At 40.1% G+C, this 18,414-nt stretch overlaps 2 protein-coding genes across 3 annotated transcripts in view; one reads left to right on the top strand and one right to left on the bottom strand.

Annotated features, from left to right (window-relative positions):
- Positions 1-812: 812 nt before the first annotated feature.
- On the bottom strand, positions 813-15,572 carry nol10 (nucleolar protein 10). Its single transcript, XM_015043129.1, has 21 exons — positions 15,421-15,572; positions 14,559-14,604; positions 14,353-14,451; positions 14,186-14,263; positions 14,059-14,096; positions 13,270-13,406; positions 13,119-13,184; positions 12,970-13,030; positions 11,500-11,585; positions 11,154-11,232; positions 10,234-10,383; positions 10,028-10,094; positions 9,201-9,253; positions 5,793-5,919; positions 4,603-4,682; positions 4,372-4,470; positions 3,976-4,068; positions 3,522-3,698; positions 2,234-2,535; positions 2,047-2,149; positions 813-1,399 (listed from the first exon to the last, which is right to left on the bottom strand). The coding sequence occupies exons 1-21, from the start codon at positions 15,484-15,486 to the stop codon at positions 1,250-1,252; spliced, it is 2,157 nt and encodes a 718-aa protein (XP_014898615.1). The 5' UTR covers positions 15,487-15,572; the 3' UTR covers positions 813-1,249.
- atp6v1c2 (ATPase H+ transporting V1 subunit C2) overlaps positions 13,380-18,414 on the top strand; it is a 14,827-nt gene continuing 9,792 nt past the window's right edge. The window contains exons 1-4 of one of the 2 annotated variants that reach the window (XM_015043132.1): positions 13,380-13,467; positions 13,780-13,847; positions 16,519-16,674; positions 16,823-17,039. In XM_015043132.1, coding sequence (XP_014898618.1) covers positions 16,911-17,039 — 129 coding nt within the window. In that variant the 5' untranslated portion in view covers positions 13,380-13,467; positions 13,780-13,847; positions 16,519-16,674; positions 16,823-16,910. Of the gene's footprint in view, positions 13,848-16,518; positions 16,675-16,822; positions 17,040-18,414 lie in introns of both variants that reach the window. The other variant, XM_015043131.1, reaches the window with a different exon arrangement.

The following is an 18,414-nucleotide window of genomic DNA, read 5'->3' as shown; positions in this document are numbered from 1 at the left end:
GCATTAGCACAGAAGGAAAATTAGATGTAGAACTCGAACTATCTGAGTTTATTCAGAGGTGTAGGACATTGTTACAGATGTGGGGAGGAGGGATGTCCTGTAGCAGTCAGGAGATCTGAAAAAGCATCTGGCTGAAGACACTTTTGTTGTGAGAGCAAACCATTACGTTTTGCCATTTTCTGAAAAGTATCTCTTCTGGAGTTTGTCACAGAATAAGTCAGGCTGGACTGTGTCGAATGCATAGTTAAAGCTACAGACGACGCATGGTGTCGTCCGTAGCTTTAACTCTACAATGATCAGCAAACATTACCTTAATCTGAAAAGAGGACTTGGACCACAGTCCAGGCTTTTCTCTCCCTTTCCCGGTGGTTCCAGAACACAACAGCTGAAGTTTGTGTTTTGGGTACATCTCTATGTGTTGGCTTTCCAAAACAGCATTTTTCCTTCCACTAAACTTTCCATTAACATGCTTAGATACAAGTTTCACCCTTTTTTTTTTCGATGTTTCTCTTGTGCACAAAATGCAATGATTACAAACACATTCAGCCCTCTTGCCTAGGAGTCTTTTCATAGCTTCAGCCATGCTTATAATACAACTATGAGGGTAGATGACAAGTTTGTGGAGAAATATAGAAAAGATATATTTTTGTTATAAGGTAATAAAGCTTTTGTGAAGAACTAAAATGTATCCGATGACTCTGCAAAATAATCTAACAATAATGTGAATGGACACCACTAAAACCATGGTCAAAAGATTTCTAAAATCTTAAAAAAGTTGGGAACATTAAATTTACACTAAAGGCGATGAATGAAGGAAGATCTTTCTACAAATATATTGCAAAATTTAATTTATACATTAGCAAAATTATAAAATATCAAAACATTATTAAAATAACACATTTGTTCCTCTCCTGATTCGAAACTATAGCTTTTCAAGGAGTTTCCTGTGACATCTCAACCAGCTGGCGATCTATTTGCAGACAGGACTCTTGACATGTCATCTTGTTTTAACATTAACACAGACACTGACAAAGCCAGTCTGTTTTTAATATCTATGGAGTTCACAGACAAGGGGGCTCAGACCACCCAGGAGTCGGACAAACTTCCCACTAAATCGGATTGAGACTTATTTTCTGGTCTTGTGGTCTGATTTCATCTCTCCAACCACAGGCAGGAGGAGACGAGGTGGAAAAAAAAAAAAAAAAGTCAAAGACATTTGATCTCAGTTTGAAAATTGTGTTGTCTCTCTTCAGAAGCGGCCTCTTCCTCTTCCTCTTCCCCTTCCTCTCCCCCGTCCTCTCCCACGAGCGCTGCTCAGGTGCCCGGCAGAGCGTCTCAGATTCTTCCTCTCCTCGTGGTGCTCTCTCTCCGCCTGCTGCTGCTTCCTCTGCTGCTCCGACTGCACACAGGACATCAATAAGGATGTTCAACTTTTTCTGTGTGAGGATGTAAGGTCACAGTCTGACTGCCACTATTTTCCATACTCAGTATTACAACAGTTTATTTTTGATTGGGAAATAGTTATTATGAAAGATGATTTAGCAGAAAAACTTGCTTTTCGACATGTGGTCTCCATGCCAACTATTAACCAGCCTGTTGTCCCGGAGGCGTGCCAGACAAACGCCTTTTCTGTCCTACAGTCATAAATGTGTAGCGTTTCCTAAACATGAGTTGGATTTTCAGTGAAAGTGTTTGTTCCCTTCACATGAGATAAGCTTTACAGCAACAAACACTGGACTGAAACGAAGGTTGAAAAAGTGGAAAAACAGCTCATGCCAACTGTTGTACACAGAAGAAGATCTGTGGTGCTCTGGGCCTGTTTGTTTTTACTACGTTAACATTTTTAAGCATTTTTTTCCCCTCACTGGGCTTATTATCTTCCTGTTGATGAACACAAAGACCTTCCCAGCTCGCTCCCCTTCACCTTAAGCCGCTTCGTTTACAGCTAACATCATGTTTTATTGTTGTGTGCCGTTCTGCTGAAGCGAAACGATGTGAAACATTTACAGGAGCAACAGTAGCGCTGGATTATTTGCGCCCGTGTACCTTTTTGAGAGTGAAGGTCAGCTGTTTGCTGCCCACCGCCGTGCCCGCTGTGCTGCTGATTCCTGAGCTTTCCTCCAACTTCAGCCTCTCCTCCAGAGAAGCCCTGTAAACACAGAAACATTTAGCAAACAGAGCGATGTGGACAGGACGGATCAGAACAGCACCGCTCTCTGTAAAGCAGACGTACTTCTGCAGTTTCTGCTTGTGGGCCATGTCGCCGAAACTCCTGAACTCCTCTCCGGCTTTGAGCTGATAAAACTGCGGCTGACTCGTCTTCTTGCTCTCGGTCTCGTCTCCTCTGCCCTGTTCCCGCTCCAGCAGGACGGTGTTGCGGTCGGCATCCCTCCTCTCCTGCCGCCGTCGGTCTCTGTCCTCCTGCCGCAGCAGCCGCCGCTGCTCCCTCACCTCCTCCACCCAGCTCTTGTCGTCGTCAGAGCTCTCTTCCTCGGAGCTGGCTCGCCCTTCTGGCTCCTCGTCTTCATCTGCCGCCTAAACAGAGAAAATTATTCTTGTGATTACGACATAAAGACGGTGTTTAAATGTCCCTTTTTAAACGCGGTCTTCCTCCTCATAAACACCCAACTAGTCGTGTAGCTACTGTAAAGCCCAACGAACTAAACACAAGAATTTCAGATTGTGTTTAAGGCTCCAAAATAACCTCATGAAACGTTTGTCTTAAATTTCAACTTTCCAATCGCAGCTGAGAAACTTTATGTATACATTTAGCTTTCCTTGACTCATAAACATCCTTATACGAAGTCTGGCTGTAAAGACTCAAAGGAACCATCTGGACCAAAGCGTATGTGGAAAAGATAAATGACATATTGGTATATGGTATAGTTTCCACATAAACCAGGAAAAAGCTTTCTATTTCTCATTCTGCCACTGTGTGGTTTTTGTCAGAAGTGACTAAGAGTGAGATTTTGTCAGAAAACACTCCAGGTCAGATACATGTAAAACAGGTGATGAATATGTAAAAAAACAACCAAAAAAAAAAAACCATTTGATTCCCGCTGTGAAGTACGGTGGGGGATGTGTGATAGTGAGGGCTTGGTTTTATTTTTGAAGGACCCTGGAAACTTGTTTGAGTTTTTAACATCGTAAACACAAATTCAAGGACATTTTAGCTCAATAAAACTGCCAAATATTGAAAATGGGTCACAATTTGTTCTTTCAGGCAGGACAACGATCCAAAACATATAACCCTATAAACACCAGATGCCTTCTGGGTCTTGTATGCCTGATTGCACGTTCAAGACTTAAATCTCAGAGAAAAATAATCAGATCTGATTTTTGTTTTTTTGTGTGTGGATTTTTGCAAATTTTTACCAGGGAAATGAAGGGAAAATAGCTATTTCTCCAAATGATGTTCTTTTCATATTTATTTTCCACACCATATATCAAAATCCACAAACTCTAACTTCCTGGTAGAAGCAGTAGAAAAGTCAACATCGTACCACAGAACTAAATGTTACCTGCTGGACGTCGGCCTCCTGCTGAGCCAGCAGCCGCAGCTTCTTCTTCCTCTTCTGTCCCACCTTGGAGACGATGGGGTTGAGCAGCCGGAACTCCTCGCTCTGCTCGTCCACCTGGTAGTCCGGGTTCTCGAACATCACCTTGAAGCGGTCGTCTCCCAGGATGCTGGGCAGAGCCTGCAGATGTCGTGTGCAAAGGGTTAAATGGTCGATAAGTCAGAAATATGCCATCACTTAATCTCTTAACTGAGCCATTGTTTGCTGGAGTGGACTGTAAAATGTGTTGGGATACAATGACAAAGTTAGTTTGGAACATTTTGTTACTTTCAATAAGAAAACAAAAACACAAAAATGATGTTGCAAGTTTATCGCAAACCAAAAACAGTTAGCATTTCTGAGAAGCGACAGGTGGGTGCGACCGCTCTGAAAAAGGCGTGCCGTCATCTTTCCTTACCTTGCCCTTCTTCTTCCTGGAAGCCAGCTCTGCCTCTTCATCTCCCTCCTCCATCAGCTTGAGAGCCAGCTCCTTGTTCACCTTCGGCAGCTTCTGTCTCATTGCAACAAAATGTACGCTCGATTACACGCGGACACAAAGTGTGATGACACAGACTGCTGCTCACATCCTCAAATTACATTTCCAAGTCTAGCGTTTCTCAGAGCTCTTTATGTTTTTTCCGCAATCGCAGCCAGTTCAGACAGGATGAGAGCATACAAAAATTTGGATGTGTTGCAACAGCTCAGCTGGTTGAAACCAGGGGAATCCCGTCTGCAACGAGCAGCTTGTTGAATGTGGCTAAATGAGAGAAAAAGTTTCACCCGAAAAGTTTGCCGTCTTTCCAGCGCTCCTCACCTGAACCTGGACTCTCTGCGTTCTGGACTCCTCGATCTTCTGCCGGATCTTGTCCTTGCGGTATTCCTCATACGCGAAAGGATTTGCCATGGTTTTCACCTGGAGCCGAGCCAAACGTTACAATTGTGACATTTGACCTTTTTGGCAACATTCGGAAGCCACATGATCTCCGTGATGGTTCCAATAAATATTTCAGAGTGAAACAACCCGACACAGTAGCAGACATCCCACCTTGTGATACAGCCTTATGTCCATGAAAAAGCCGTGCATGTAGGCCCTCAGGAGAGACGACCCAATCAGGTGAGACAAACCTGGAGAAAACATTAAAAATGAATTCACACAAAAGAAATACATTCATGGTTCCTTAAAAGATGAATCTGGCTGATTCTATCTTTGATTTCTTTAGAGCCAAACTATGATCCTATTTGCACAGCTTCTACACCCTTTGCCTCGTTAAGATAAAAACGAGACAAAATGTCTCACTACAAATACTGGGGTTCCACTGTATTATTATAATATTACAACCATTAAACGGAAGAGTTGGGTGAGAACTATGATTTGATCTTTTCACCATTTCCTCTGCCACTGCATTTGGTGCATATGTTAAACTGACGATGAATCACTGAATACTTTCTGCCATTACAATAATTAGTGGGACCTGCTTTTACAGGTCGATGAACACTTGGAACTGGAATTTACACCTTTACATGTTACTACATCACCTCACCTGTGGCTAAAAATTATTGGGAGCATTTATAAATGTGGGATTGGCCAGAAACACACAAAAATCAGATCATAAAGATGGAAAAATATTAAACTCAAAAAAAAAAAAAAAAAAATCACGTATATTGAGAAAGTTACTAAATGTGACCAATTTCTTCTATATTGGTTACTTATGCTTTTTTTATTCAGAAGGGGAAAAAAAGTGTATAAAACTCGTCATCAGAACCCGATGAAGCGTCTCTTCAGTTCATTAATGGGTGAGATGTGAGTGCGAGGAGACGCAAGTCGGATGAGTTCAGGCCTGGAGCAGCAGGAACTCACAGAAAGTGGAGCAACCTGCTTTTCCTGGGAATGTCGATCCGTAAACTCGATGGACCCCTGCATGGTTATGTAAGAGCCGCGTTACGAGGATTCTGTAAATCAACACGGCTGTCCCTCAGGGCCAACCCTCCCAGCCCATCTCCTTTTATTCCACACCAACCAACCCGCTTCCTGCTCTGCTGTCATCTGATCTCGCTACTTGCTGAGGCTGCATTACAGTGTTCATTCAACCCCTCCAGGGTTCTCTGCCTGCATACCTACAACCTCTCTATCAATCCCCCAGGCCTCAGCTCAGCACAGAGGCTCACTTTGACCCTCGGTTCCTGGGATCGTCTCACATGTCGTCATTAAAGCATTTCACTGCGGCGACGTCTCACCCAGATTCTCCAGGTCCTTGCGGGTGACGAACTTGTAGTCGTCGTAGACCGTGCTCTCCGGGCTCTCCTCCAGCTCCTCCGTCAGGTTGTCCAGGAACGAGCACCAGCGAGGAGCCGGGCCCAAAGCCTGAAAAGCAGGAGCGGCAACGCTTCAAACGCGACTCACATTTAGACTCCCAGAGAAATCTGGCGTGTATTTGTTGAAGCAAAAATAGCCCCGGCTGCTCCCAAACATTTCCATTACAGTCAGAAGTGAACGGTGCGTCTTTGTAGTTTTCACTTCAAACGCTGCGATGGACTGAAATTACCTTACACACAGAAAGCAAGTTTGCAAACATTTATGACTCCTGTGAGTGTGATATTTTCACACCCCTGTTTGGAATCGTTTTCAGGGACAGAGTTTCTGCTCAGACGTAAACAGCTGACTGGAAACCAACTAAAACAAGATTTTATCTGCTTACTGCTTTCCTCAAACTGACCTTTCATTAAAAATTCTCCACAGGAGGTTTTTTAAGAATTGCTGACAAACATTTGCACATGTCTTGGGCTTTACATATTAAAAATGCAAAAGCAGAATGTAAGAAGGAAAGAGAGTTGAGTGGATGGACGAACGGCCAGACAGACAAATGGGATAATGGATGGATTGATGAAATGAGGGGAGGATAAACAAACGGATCAACAGATGGATACTGAATAATCTAACATAAAACCTGTAAATATACCAAAATTAAAATTCCACACTTTTAAAAACTACGAAAGTTAATATTTTCCCTTGTTTTCTCTATTACGTTACTGGCGAGTTTATTTCCAGTGTTTAAAACTCGAGGTTTCCCCAAGAAACCTCGAGAGGACATTTTAAAATATCACTTGATAATTATGTTATTGAAAGATTGGAAGATTAATACCTGAACACCAACTACAAAATCTTAAAAAAAAAAAAAGCAAACATTTTAAAGAGACTTAAATAAAAATGTAATGCTTAGCCTGGTGGGGCACAAGTAAAGTCTGGTGGCCCGCCAGGCTTATAATACACCGGGGGAATACACACTGAAAACCATTAAATGAATTAAAGGTTACAATGAGAGGTGCTTCTAAATATTTGTGATTACCCAGTTTGGGATTTATTCTTTATTCTTGCGAGTTATGTATGGTGTAAGGTGTGTTGGAAATAAAAATGTAAAAGTTAATGTAATTTGCTTTACAATTAAATAGTATGGCCAAAAAAAAGCCCTTAAAAATCAAAGTAAGTAAATGTTCAACAGTCAAAAAAACTGTTACTTAAAGCTTAAACTCTTCCTGAAATGCATCATAGGTTGTGACCAGATGGGGAAGAATCAAGTACAAATAGTTATTTATTGAAAACTGCATCAGCTCAGAACTTTGCTCCCTCTTTAATAGCGGTGACATGTTGATGTCTTTATTTGCTGACATGAGCAGCGATGGCTTTCGGTGTAATCTTTGCTTAAGGGCTATGCATTCATGGTGGGAAATTTTATGCATCTTCGCTTGATATCTAAACCGCTGAGTCAACATGAAAAAGGCAATTTTACTCCAGTTTGACTCTGGACAAAATGTCATGTCATGTCGCCAATTTAAACACAATCCAGCATCCAATCGTTCTTCAGTTCCATCACAGCACAGGAAGCTGATCAAGTCTCTTCTGAAGGAAACATCTCAAACACATCAACAAAGGGCTGCGTTTGCAAGCCCAAGTGTTTTTTAATCACTTCGTGGAATGTTGACTGTGATTCGGTAAAGACTCCCGAGTAGAACCAATAAAAGCAAGTAAAGACTGATCTCAGGTCAGAACTGCACTTCTCAGAAAAACGTGTCACTCTTTGTATTAACGTTGAGAAAGAACACCAGGTGTAGAAGTGGATCAACAAGTTCTAACCCAGAGAGACCCATTAAGTTACAGCAATCAATTTATCACAGCTGAAATGCAATAAGTGTGCCTCCATCGTAAATAAGATCCTTCCATCTTCTTTCATTAAGTATTTCACTGAAATACTCGCCTGTTTATTTTAGATGTTGAACAACTTTAAAACATATTCTGTTTGGGGGACTGATGAAATTTGTTTTCTCTATGAATTGTAAAGAGTTTTCTGTGTTTTCATGTTAAACGCTGGTATAGACACACTTTAGTTAAAACCTTTTATCTTTAATCCAGCCCCAACAGCACAACCACAAACCTACGTGTAGTTGTGCTGAGTAAATTTTGTGGACAAAATAATTTGTTTTTATTTTCAAAGTAAAACGTCCCTTTTTATGGTCCAATTTTGAGTTTTACGAGATAAACAAAGATGGTCCTAGAGCTGCGTCTGGGTCCAGAGGGTTTACTAAGTGGTATTTTTTGAATGCACAAAGTGTGACTGTGCTGCGCTGTTCAGCCGTCTGAGTGTATCTGACTGGATTAAAAATTGAATCCGACTCCACTGTTCTGAAATATACAAGAATCGGAACACAACTAAATTCTACATGTTTAGTAAACTTCAAAAAGTTGTTATAAAAATGTCATGAAATAAGTTTTTTGGGAATCTGGCAAAGATTAATTTGTCACCTTGCCATTGTATCTAGGATGAAAGGTTTATCCAACCAGGAATGTCCTCATTTACACAAAGCAGAGCAGAGTTTACAGTACACACACACACACACACACACACACACACACACACACACACACACACACACACACGCTTTTTTGACCTGAGTGACAGGACACATTGCTCTTTCTCTAAAAAAACTGCCTTCTCTTCTTTTGTTGTCTGTTTCTACAGAGTTACTCAGAAGTTTAAATAAAGACACTTTATGCATAAGATTGAGGTTGGACCATCGCAACCTCAACCTTTGCTTGACGTGTCGTGGAGTATTTTATTCACTCCACAACCAGCAAGCATCATCTTTACTACGTCTTTCCTCCAGGAGTCATACAGTTCCACCATGTGGACAGCTGCCAATTCTGTGTGTCAATTCGCATCAACAGTCCCCGTCGATGCGAACTGGCTTTTAACACCTTGATTTTACAGCATCTTCTAGCTTATGATGGGCTTCTCGGTTCTGAAGAAGCCTTGGTTTTATTGGGGAGGGGAAAGTTTGGGCCAGATGAGTGAAACGTTCACAAAATTGGGTTTTCCAGCAGAAAACTGATTTTCAAAAGGACAAAGCTTACAATAAGTTTCTGGAATGGCCTTGGAGTGCTCCCTGCTAGGAATTGTGGACCATATTTAAAAGTCAAGAAAACGACCACTTTAAACGGGACGAGGGGATGTAAAATCCCGAACGGCACCGTTAACGTCTCATTAAACTGTCGCCTTCATGACTGAGTCCACGTCTGTCTGTCTGCATCTATCACACAGTGAAGCAGCGCTGCACATGAACATGCAGTGAGCATGGTGTCTCCGTACTCACCGGGATGTAGAACGTGTTCATTTTGGGGTCTTCATTGGCCGTGAAGAGCATTCCTGTTCATGACATACAACACGGAGAGACAAAGCCAGTAAACAATAACTCTGATCAGAAGGTTTTGCTGTAGAATGAAGGTAAGTTTAATTTAAAAAATAAATAATATTAGTAATAATATCAGATCATAAATATTTTTTTCTCATTTCAATGGCAAACTGACAAATGAGCTGCTGGAACATTTTACAAAATGGCGCCACCAAGAGGTCAAAAAAGAAAAAAAAAACATAAAAAAAGGTCCATTTGACTCCCAGAATGAACTTTGTAGCAACTTTGCTGTTGCTACAACAGCAAAGTTGCAACAACAGCAATATTCTCAAGTATTTTTCAACTTGAAAATATTCAAGTATTTGCCTTGGAATATATATTTTTTGCTTACAAGGTTTGGTATTTCTGGTGGTTCTGGTGTTAATTAAAGAGTTAAAACAGGAAACAAAATTCAGTTATTCATGATGTCGACATTTGATTTGATGATTGAAATGTGTAAAATTACAGGCTTCTCCCTTATTATGACCTGTTCAACAGCTAGAGTAACAACGAAATAAATCCATAAATTCAACCGTTTTCGTTGTCGTAAATGAAACAAACAGTTCAACCAAATCTTGAGTTTCAAACGACACAAAATTTCTCCTTCATCATCATACTTCCACCTAAAATACTGGTTCTTATTGCCAAGATACTGTCGATGTTTCAGTCACAACAAAAAGAAGTGACCACTGTCTGCTTTCCCACAGTTTCAAGACTGTGCAGTCAACCGTAAAAAGTGATGTTCGGACCTGAGTTGGGGTACATGCAGACATCATTTAGGTCGCTCTGAGGCTGTATGGAGGAGAACAGCTTCCCCTGCAGAGCAGAGTAGAAAAGACAAATGCAATTTATAGACACCACAACACATCTCCAACTGGATATTGTTTTTTTGTTTCTCTCTCTGACTCATTTCATAAATACTGGCAGACAGCAGAATATTGACTCGCTGACTTACCGAGTCTTTGTTCCAGATCTTTATGATCTTGGAATCAGCTGACACGATCAGGTCCAGCTGGTCGTGGAAGTTCAGAGATTTGATTGGCAAGTTGTAGAAGTGATCTTTGACCAGCAGCGGTCGGCTGGAGCGGAGGTCATACAGGAGCACCTGGGAGAAAGAGACAAAGTGGAGAGAGGGAATGAATAACAATCACGACAGAATACAAAAAAATATCTTTTTTTTTTTACTTTTTTTTCTTGTTCTGGTATAAAATTTAGCACTAACAGGTAGGATGGGTTCATTTTTCCATTTAAAATGTCCCACTGCATCACAGATCCCCTGCTGTCCTTAACAGTGGGCATAAAGTGCTTCTTCACCTTACTGCTCTGTGTTTTCCACCAAATCCTTTTGGAGTTTTTGTAGCTGAGAAGCTCGATCTTAGTCTCATCAATACAGACACTTTATGTTTTCGATGGTAGGACAGAGACGGGTTTCTATAGCCATGCAACCAGTTGACAATTAGACAGCATCTAATGGTTGTTATGGGAACGTGGTTTTATTACTTCAAATAGCAGGCACAATAATTGTGGTTTGTGATTTTAGGGTGCGGGGGGAAACAAACAAACAAACAAAAAAAATAAAATAATAAAATGCAATTTTAAAAAATCCTAAAATGTCCTAATCCCGACTAATACTGACTGGCTTTTTTTTAGCATGAGATTATATTTGTGCAATAAAACATCTTTAACATCTTGCTTGCCAATAGATGTGAAAGGGGTTTATTTTCATAAATATATGGTGTAGTATAATAGGCAGGATTTACACCAAAAGGAGATTCTGTGTAAATAAAACTCCATGTTGTAGTTTTTTTTTTTTTTTATTTATTTATTTATTTAAATGGTCACAAAGTGAAGTTGAGGCTTTACAGATGAACTCACCTGCCCAGTGCTGGTGCCTACTGCCATGATGAGGGAACCATTAAACTTCAGCGCACTGATGGATGGCAAACCATGAACCCTGTCAGCAACCAGAAAGTCACAGCAATTACCACAAAGAGCAAACATAAAACTCAAAGAAGGATACTGCATGATGTCTGACACAGACTGGAAGCTGGAGACTCGCTCCAACTCAAAGAAAAGCCTGATATTTCAACACGCAGCCTTCATTTTCACAGCTTGCTGCCTGCTTTTCAGGAAGAAAAGCACCATGTGGCTACATATGCATCGGCACGCTGAGATCAGCCGAGAGGACGTGACAGTCTCAGCGTGGCTGCTCGGTACTTACTCTGTTCCTTCAGTCAGGCTGCTCAGGGCGCAGTCCAGAACGCCCACTCGGTTCCGGATGCGAGGGTCCCAACATTCGACCCTTCCCTGGTGAACAGACAGAGCACATCACAGTCAGTCGGAAAAAAAAAAAAAAAAAATCACAGTTTAGAGCTTTCATACAGAAGCAGCATGCATTTTCAGTGATTAAATTAATCTTCGAATAGATGCTGCAGCATAAAGACTAGAGTGTTTTCTTCACACTGCTGGCCTAAGGCGTTTGGCTCCATCATGTTGGCTGTGGGAGCGGCTTCCTAATGCAAAATGTTAAGATTCCTTCAACTTAAAACTCAACTTTAATCAACAACTTCTCAGAAATCACAAAAAATAAAAATGATTTAAGTTATAAACAGGTTTTAAAATTATTAAAATTCTAACTTAAGTGAATAAAGAGAAATTGATTTATTCTTCCTTAAGCTGTGTTGCTTTATTGATCATTCAATTTGATAATGTTCTGGTGTAAAAAAAAAAAAAAATACATTTTTTTTTCTTGACTGGATGTGTGTTACATTCCAAAAAAATGAAATGAATGTTTTAATTCATCTAAGCATAATTTTTATGTTTTTTTTTTAATGCTAAGAGTATTTCCTGTGCAATGCACAATCATATTTGTTTATCAAATGCAGGCTTGGAGTAACTCTCAGGCTTAACAACCGAGCTTTGTTCCATCTGAGAGCTTTTCATTAAAACTAAACGTCTGTTGCTGAAACAACAAAAGAAGTGTTTGTTTCAGGACCACTAATGCTTGCACAGGACGTCGTTGTGAGGTGTTGAGAGGTGTCACTGAGCGTGGGATTTGGTGTGGTAAGCGTGGGCGGTCACAACAGAAAACAGCAGACACACCTCATTTGTTTGTCTTGTGCACACGCAAATGAGGTAAGTTGCGTTTTTACAGCAGGACAGCTTTTTCTTTTTTAGATTTTACTTTCATTTCAGCAAACACAGTAGCTCAGAATGAAAGCAGGAAATACACATTATATATTTATATATATATATATATATATATATATATATATATATGACAAATAGACGCTGCAAGAGTAAATTTAGTTTCTGAGTTGTTGCAAACTGTGGCAACCGGAGACAAGGAGATGAGCAGTTTAGCAGTCAGTTTGGAAATTGTGATGTGTAAACAGCATATGTACGCAGACTGTCGTCAAAACAGCAGGGGTGATCTACAGGATATGATTCCTCAACTGCTCATACTTCATATCAGGTAAGCCTCTTGTTACCGTCTCATCATTTCCATAAGGAATGCTGGTTTTATGTTTTAACCTCTGCAGGTAGTTTTCAGGTGGTTTTGTACATGGACATATGAAACATTACGACTGCATACGCTGTTCTAGCTGACAAACTGAGAGACTCCATCTTAAATTCAGGGTGGAGCAAACAAAGCGAGGAGACGCATGGGCATCAGAAACGCAGCGCTCACCTCAGAGGTTCCGGTTGCGAATAAATGATGAACAGGGTTGATGTCACAAACATTGTTCTCCCTGGGTGACGACAAAACAAAAACCCATCATGAACAAAGGCGACAAATCATGCAAGCCTCGAGGTAAGCGAGCGTCTCTCCGTACGTACACGCCGTCTGTCTGAAGGGAGTTGAGGAAGCGCCCCTGCTCCAGGTTCAGCCTGTACACCTCGGAACTGTGAGTGAAAACAAGCATTAGGGAAGCTTTTGTGAGGGAAACAAAAATTGCCCTCACCAGCTAACACTGGGTTCCAGTCTCACCTCATCCCCACAAAGTAGAGGTCGCAGGAGGGATAGTGGTAGGAAAAGTCCCGTCCGAACTTTGGAATCCGAGTCTTGTAGTAGTGGCCGTGTTGGGCGTGGAACTCCACGTGGCGATCGCACTGCAAAAGAACCAGCTGCAAGACAACACAGAGATCATCGCCTCGCTGAAGCCTCAGAGCAGTTAATAATGTTGGGGTGAGCTCCAGTTCCAATCTTGTTACAGCAGCAACAATTTCAGCAGCAACAATTTCAGCAGTTATTAGAAAATTGGACAATGAGCTGAAAACACCACATGTTCTTTGGGTTGAGACTTTAATGCTTAGGATTGGAACAGTGAACATACTTTGATAACAAGAAGAAATGTTTTATAATTTATGACTACTTCTGACCACACAGAAAATTTGTTTTGCCAAAGATCTTCAATGCAGCAACATGTTATTAGATTCATGGAAGCAAACAGGTGATGAGGGCAGATTTCTCCTAACTTTAACCTGTTTCAACTCACAGAGCTTTTGTTTTATGGAGAGAAACAGTTCAATCCAGTTTGGATCATGGCAAAGCGTGATGTTTGTCAGGTAAGAAAGTTTGATGTGTTACTTGGGTTTTTCCTCTATGTCTCCAATTTAAGCAAAAACCTGTTAGGATCAATAAACCTGTTTATCAAAAAACAAACAAACAAAAAAACAACAATTATGGCCCTGAACAAAATCCCATCTGCCATTGATCGACGTCACTGTGCAGCGAAAAACAAACTGAACATCAATACTTAAGAATAAAATCTCTCACCTTTGAGTAATCATCTGAGAGGATGTCAAAAGCCACAACTGTAAGAAGAAGAAGGAGAAGAAAAAAGAAAACAGTAAAACCTAAGGTTCCAGAAGGGGGGTAGAAGAGATACATGAGGGAAACCTACCATCTGAATCCAAACATCGCTCAAATTTAAGGGACAGCTGATATGTGTCATAGCAGCGAATTCTGGGTTTGTACGTTCCTGAGGAGGAAATACAGTCAATGAGCCTTTTCATCTTTCTGCAGTGATAAATCACAGGAGGGTTTTCTGAAGCCAAACGACGGTCTTACCTGCTGCCAGGATGAACTGACCGTCTCGCGACACTTTGATAGAGGTGCACACTGTGGGCATCTCAAAGTCCTGGACGAGTTCAATCCGCCGTTGGATGTCTGAAAAAAAAAAAAAACAACATTAACAACAACAAAGGGATAGCAATGCTTAAAACTTTGAACAAATTAACTTGTCTCCAGTCCTGACAATGAAGCGATCCACTCACCAACATCTTTTTTCTGAAGCTGTCTTTTCTTTCGATCTGACAACCACTACAAGAAAGAGGAGAGGACGTTTTAACAGAAAAAAAAGAAAAAGAAAGAAAAACAGGAGAATTTTGAAGTGGTGGGACATAAGCAGCTGAAATCTACTGAGGAAGCCTGGGTTAGTTTTAGAGATAAGTTGGGGGAAGCTCTGCGATTTGGGGGTGAGATCAGACCCCCACAGCTCTGCAGTGAAGTTTAAACCATTTTATCAGGAAGTCCTTCTTGGCCATTCCAGTGGAATGACACTCCAAAGGCAGACCCAAAAATTGCAGGGGATATTTATGGGAACTCATTGGGATCCCTCAAAAGGACTTCTGGAAAAGAAAGTTGTCCTCACATCGGTTCACTAGTCGTTCAAAGTCTATTAAGAGTTTTCATCGTTGCTAATGAATTCTATAATCATCACACTTAACGAGCTTATTGAACCAAGCACAACCGTGTTATAGAAAACAGTAAAGGACTGATTACACACCCTTGAGGTGCTCTTGAGCTACCTTTGAATCATCGAGCATTTTTACACAGAAAAATAAAAAGGGCAATACAACACCTCGGAATTAATCAATCAATGCAATAAATTAAAGCCGAATGTTGTTTATACCTTACATAATCAATTGGCTAATCGGGAAAAGGCACACGACACACGAAAAATATTGTGGTACGTCGTTACTATAAGGAAATTAATGCATTTCTATTTGTGCTGTTTTTTAGCTTGTCTTCTCAGCATGTAAAGTTTGGTGGTAATAGCAACTGTAGTAAACAACATCTGAGATAGCAATATAAAATAAACCGCTGCAGTAACTTTGACCGCTTGGAATATTATACCTCTGGGAGGGACTTTCCATAACTTAGGTTATAAATCTTCACATCGTTCACGTTTGAAATCTGCATTTCTAGGGGTTCGTCGATGCCTCATACACGTTGTCGTACCCCGGCAACCAGTGAGACTGTATAAAGTGTCCGACTAGAAACAACATCCACTTAGCATTCCGGTAATTTTAGAAACTGAGAAATTTTCGCGTTTTGTATAATTGTTTTTTTTTTTTTTTTTTTTTTTTTCCTAGTTAGAAATGTATGAGTTTTTTCTAGAATATTTCTGAGATTAATATCAAATTTTCGGAGTTTTTATTTTGTTGCGGAAATTTATTCCTTATTTTTTGAGTACGGAGTCCCTTAAGGGACATGAGGATTTTTTTTTTTCTCTGTACGTACGGAGACCGCTAGGGGACACTAAGGATATTTTCTTTTGGGTTACCTCACAAAAGTATTGCATTCCCTCTTAAAGCTTTTGCATTAGTCGCAAAAGATTTTGCGTTCCAGAGGACTCATCAACAGCGGCAAAAAAGTCGTATTTGTGCGTCCATCCATCCATCCATCCATCCATCCATCCATCCATCCATCCATCCATCAAGTTTTTTCCCACAGTTCAAAGCCATGAGGTTAGATCAATAGACTACACTGGGGTTATAATTGAGAATTGAGCACCCAGCGATGGACATGCCTATCTATGAAGCTCAATGATGCACACGTTTTTTTTTTCTTTTCCCAGCTCTGTATCAATAAACATTGAATTTTCTTAATCTCATGATTGTATTAGAAGTTAGGTTTTTGGAAGTTACTCTGGATTAAAAAGGTAAATGAAAGGAATAGTAACTTTAAGTCTTTCAAAGCAATCATGAACTGGATAGCGATACAAAATATTGTTTAAATATTATTTACCTGAGTTATGCCTCATGTTTTGGTTGTTTTTTTTCTAGTTTTAGTTCAATTCTTTGTACACATTGTTCAGTCATGGATAATGCATTATTTTGCTTAAAGTTTTGTATTGTAAAAATAAGCCATTAAAAAAAAACAAGATTTAATATTTCATGGTGTTTATTAATAACATTAACCTTTATTTTCTGTTAATGTTTATTTACTCAGGTCACCTGAGAAATGAGAGCTTCCTGTGACAGGACAGAGTCGGATGGCTGTGAGACGGCGCTCTGCAGACATCAGTCCGTCTCAGGTGGAGCTGCTGTTCAGACTCAAACACTCACAGAGTTATCATCACTGGAGGATCATGAAGGTAACCTGGAGGTATTTGGCTGCTTTAAAAGCTAATTCTGGGCTGTATTCTAATTTTATTAAGAAAAATATTGATAATTTATACACATATATATGTATACATATAAAATAATATAGTCACTATTAGTTTGAGATATCTAACATGTATATGTGTTTCCAGGAAAAAATCTGATCTGTTTTATGTCAAACTGGTTCTGGTGTGCTGGATTTATGACTGATGGCCTCTATGTGAAGCACGAGGAGTCATCATGGCAGACTTTTGGTTGATTTCTGTCCCACTGGACAAGACCAGTTTAACCAGCGTGGAGAAACTGAAGCGCACCATTACTAAAACCCACCTGGGCTCATGCTGGAAGTTTTCCATCCCAGATCTGAAGGTGAGGGTGTGAGTAAGACATGCACAACAAAGAAGGCAAAGTTTCACTGAACACAAGACAAAGAGGCTTGTTGTTTTTATTTTTTTGTTTAAAGTGGTACAGTAGAGTATGAGCGAGGACGCTGATGGTGTTTGGTGTCCTTCTCTGGTGAAGGGATCGAGGCTCAGGTTGCTCTCTACAGCTTGAGGCAACATTTCCATCTGACCCGTTTCACTCAGCATGATCAGTGTCCCGCTTGCCGTCCAGGAAGGTGCTCTTTCACCACATATATTCTTTTGAACCTTCCAAAGCTTTAAAGCCCTCATACAGAACCAGATGTTACACTAGAACCTAAAAGTCAGATTTTTTTTTATGCATTATGAGCTTTTATGCATAGTAATTGATCCAAAACATGACTAATAAATACTCAAAGTAAACCACAAAAGGCCTAGCTTCTCTTTCAAATCTCTGATAGACCAGTTGGCCTTAAACAGAAAGTATTATGCAGTCGCATACAGAGATTGCCTGAAATAAAAATAGCATTGGATGTAAAAATTGATACTCAAGAATTAAAAAATTAAGCATGAATAAATGTGCAGATTAAAAGAAAACAGACATTTTGTGTCATCTGGTTTTATTTTGTATTGAACAAAATAAAAAGCTTTCAATTGAAGGTCATTTCAAAATCCAATAAACAAAAGGAAGGCAAATAGGAAGCAAATCATTTTTTATATTTTAATTAACAAAAATACTCATCGTTGAGCCAAAGACCGAAATCCTGCATACAAGTGGCTGAAATGAGTGTCCTTCATTGTGCGACTGGATTCAGCATTAGAGCTGAATTGGGCTCAGAGTAGAGTTGCTACTCATCCGGAAAAAGAGCCAGCTGAGGTGGTTCTGGTGTCACATCACAATACTTCCAGAATGTCTTCCTTTAGATGTTTTCTGAGATCCTGTAGCTGACCCAAAACATATACTGGACAGACCTGGGAACCCCTTAGGAGCCCCCAGGATGAAGTTATGCCTCTAGAGAAAGCATTGCCTGGTTTTCCTGAATAGTTTACCTCGGTTTTCCAATCTGAGATAAGTCGAAGACGCTAATTTTAATTATTGTTCACTGTCCAAGTTTGAAACGATTTGGCCCAACTTATTTATGAAATCTCCTAATTGTCCATCTCTTTTCTGTTTCCTTCTTCTTTTTTTTGTCGGATTTTTAGAACTTTGCAACGCAACACAACTCAGACAACAACAACAAAACAGCTCAGACCCAGTGTGAAACACAAAACACAGGAGGATGAAGGGGAAATATATATATATGTATATATATATATATATATATATATATATATATATATATATATATATATATATATATATATATATATATATATATATA

The sequence above is a fragment of the Poecilia latipinna genome, unplaced genomic scaffold, assembly GCF_001443285.1.
Source record: "Poecilia latipinna isolate Pla-1442-1.1 unplaced genomic scaffold, P_latipinna-1.0 Scaffold617, whole genome shotgun sequence".
In the NCBI taxonomy this organism is placed as follows: domain Eukaryota; kingdom Metazoa; phylum Chordata; class Actinopteri; order Cyprinodontiformes; family Poeciliidae; genus Poecilia; species Poecilia latipinna.
Note: the sequence above shows the minus strand (reverse complement) of the source record. Positions and strands in the feature narration are given on the sequence as shown.

Bases quoted from the DNA above. Each gene is read 5' to 3' on its own strand.
- nol10 (XM_015043129.1), bottom strand. From the start codon at position 15,486: ATGCAGATTTCAAACGTGAACGATGTGAAGATTTATAACCTAAGTTAT. The intron at 14,264-14,352 runs GTAAGACCGTCG...TTTCCTCCTCAG, and splicing joins TCAGTTCATCCTGGCAGCAG to GAACGTACAAACCCAGAATT. The intron at 13,185-13,269 runs GTGAGACTGGAA...TTTCACTCACAG, and splicing joins CTCTACTTTGTGGGGATGAG to TTCCGAGGTGTACAGGCTGA.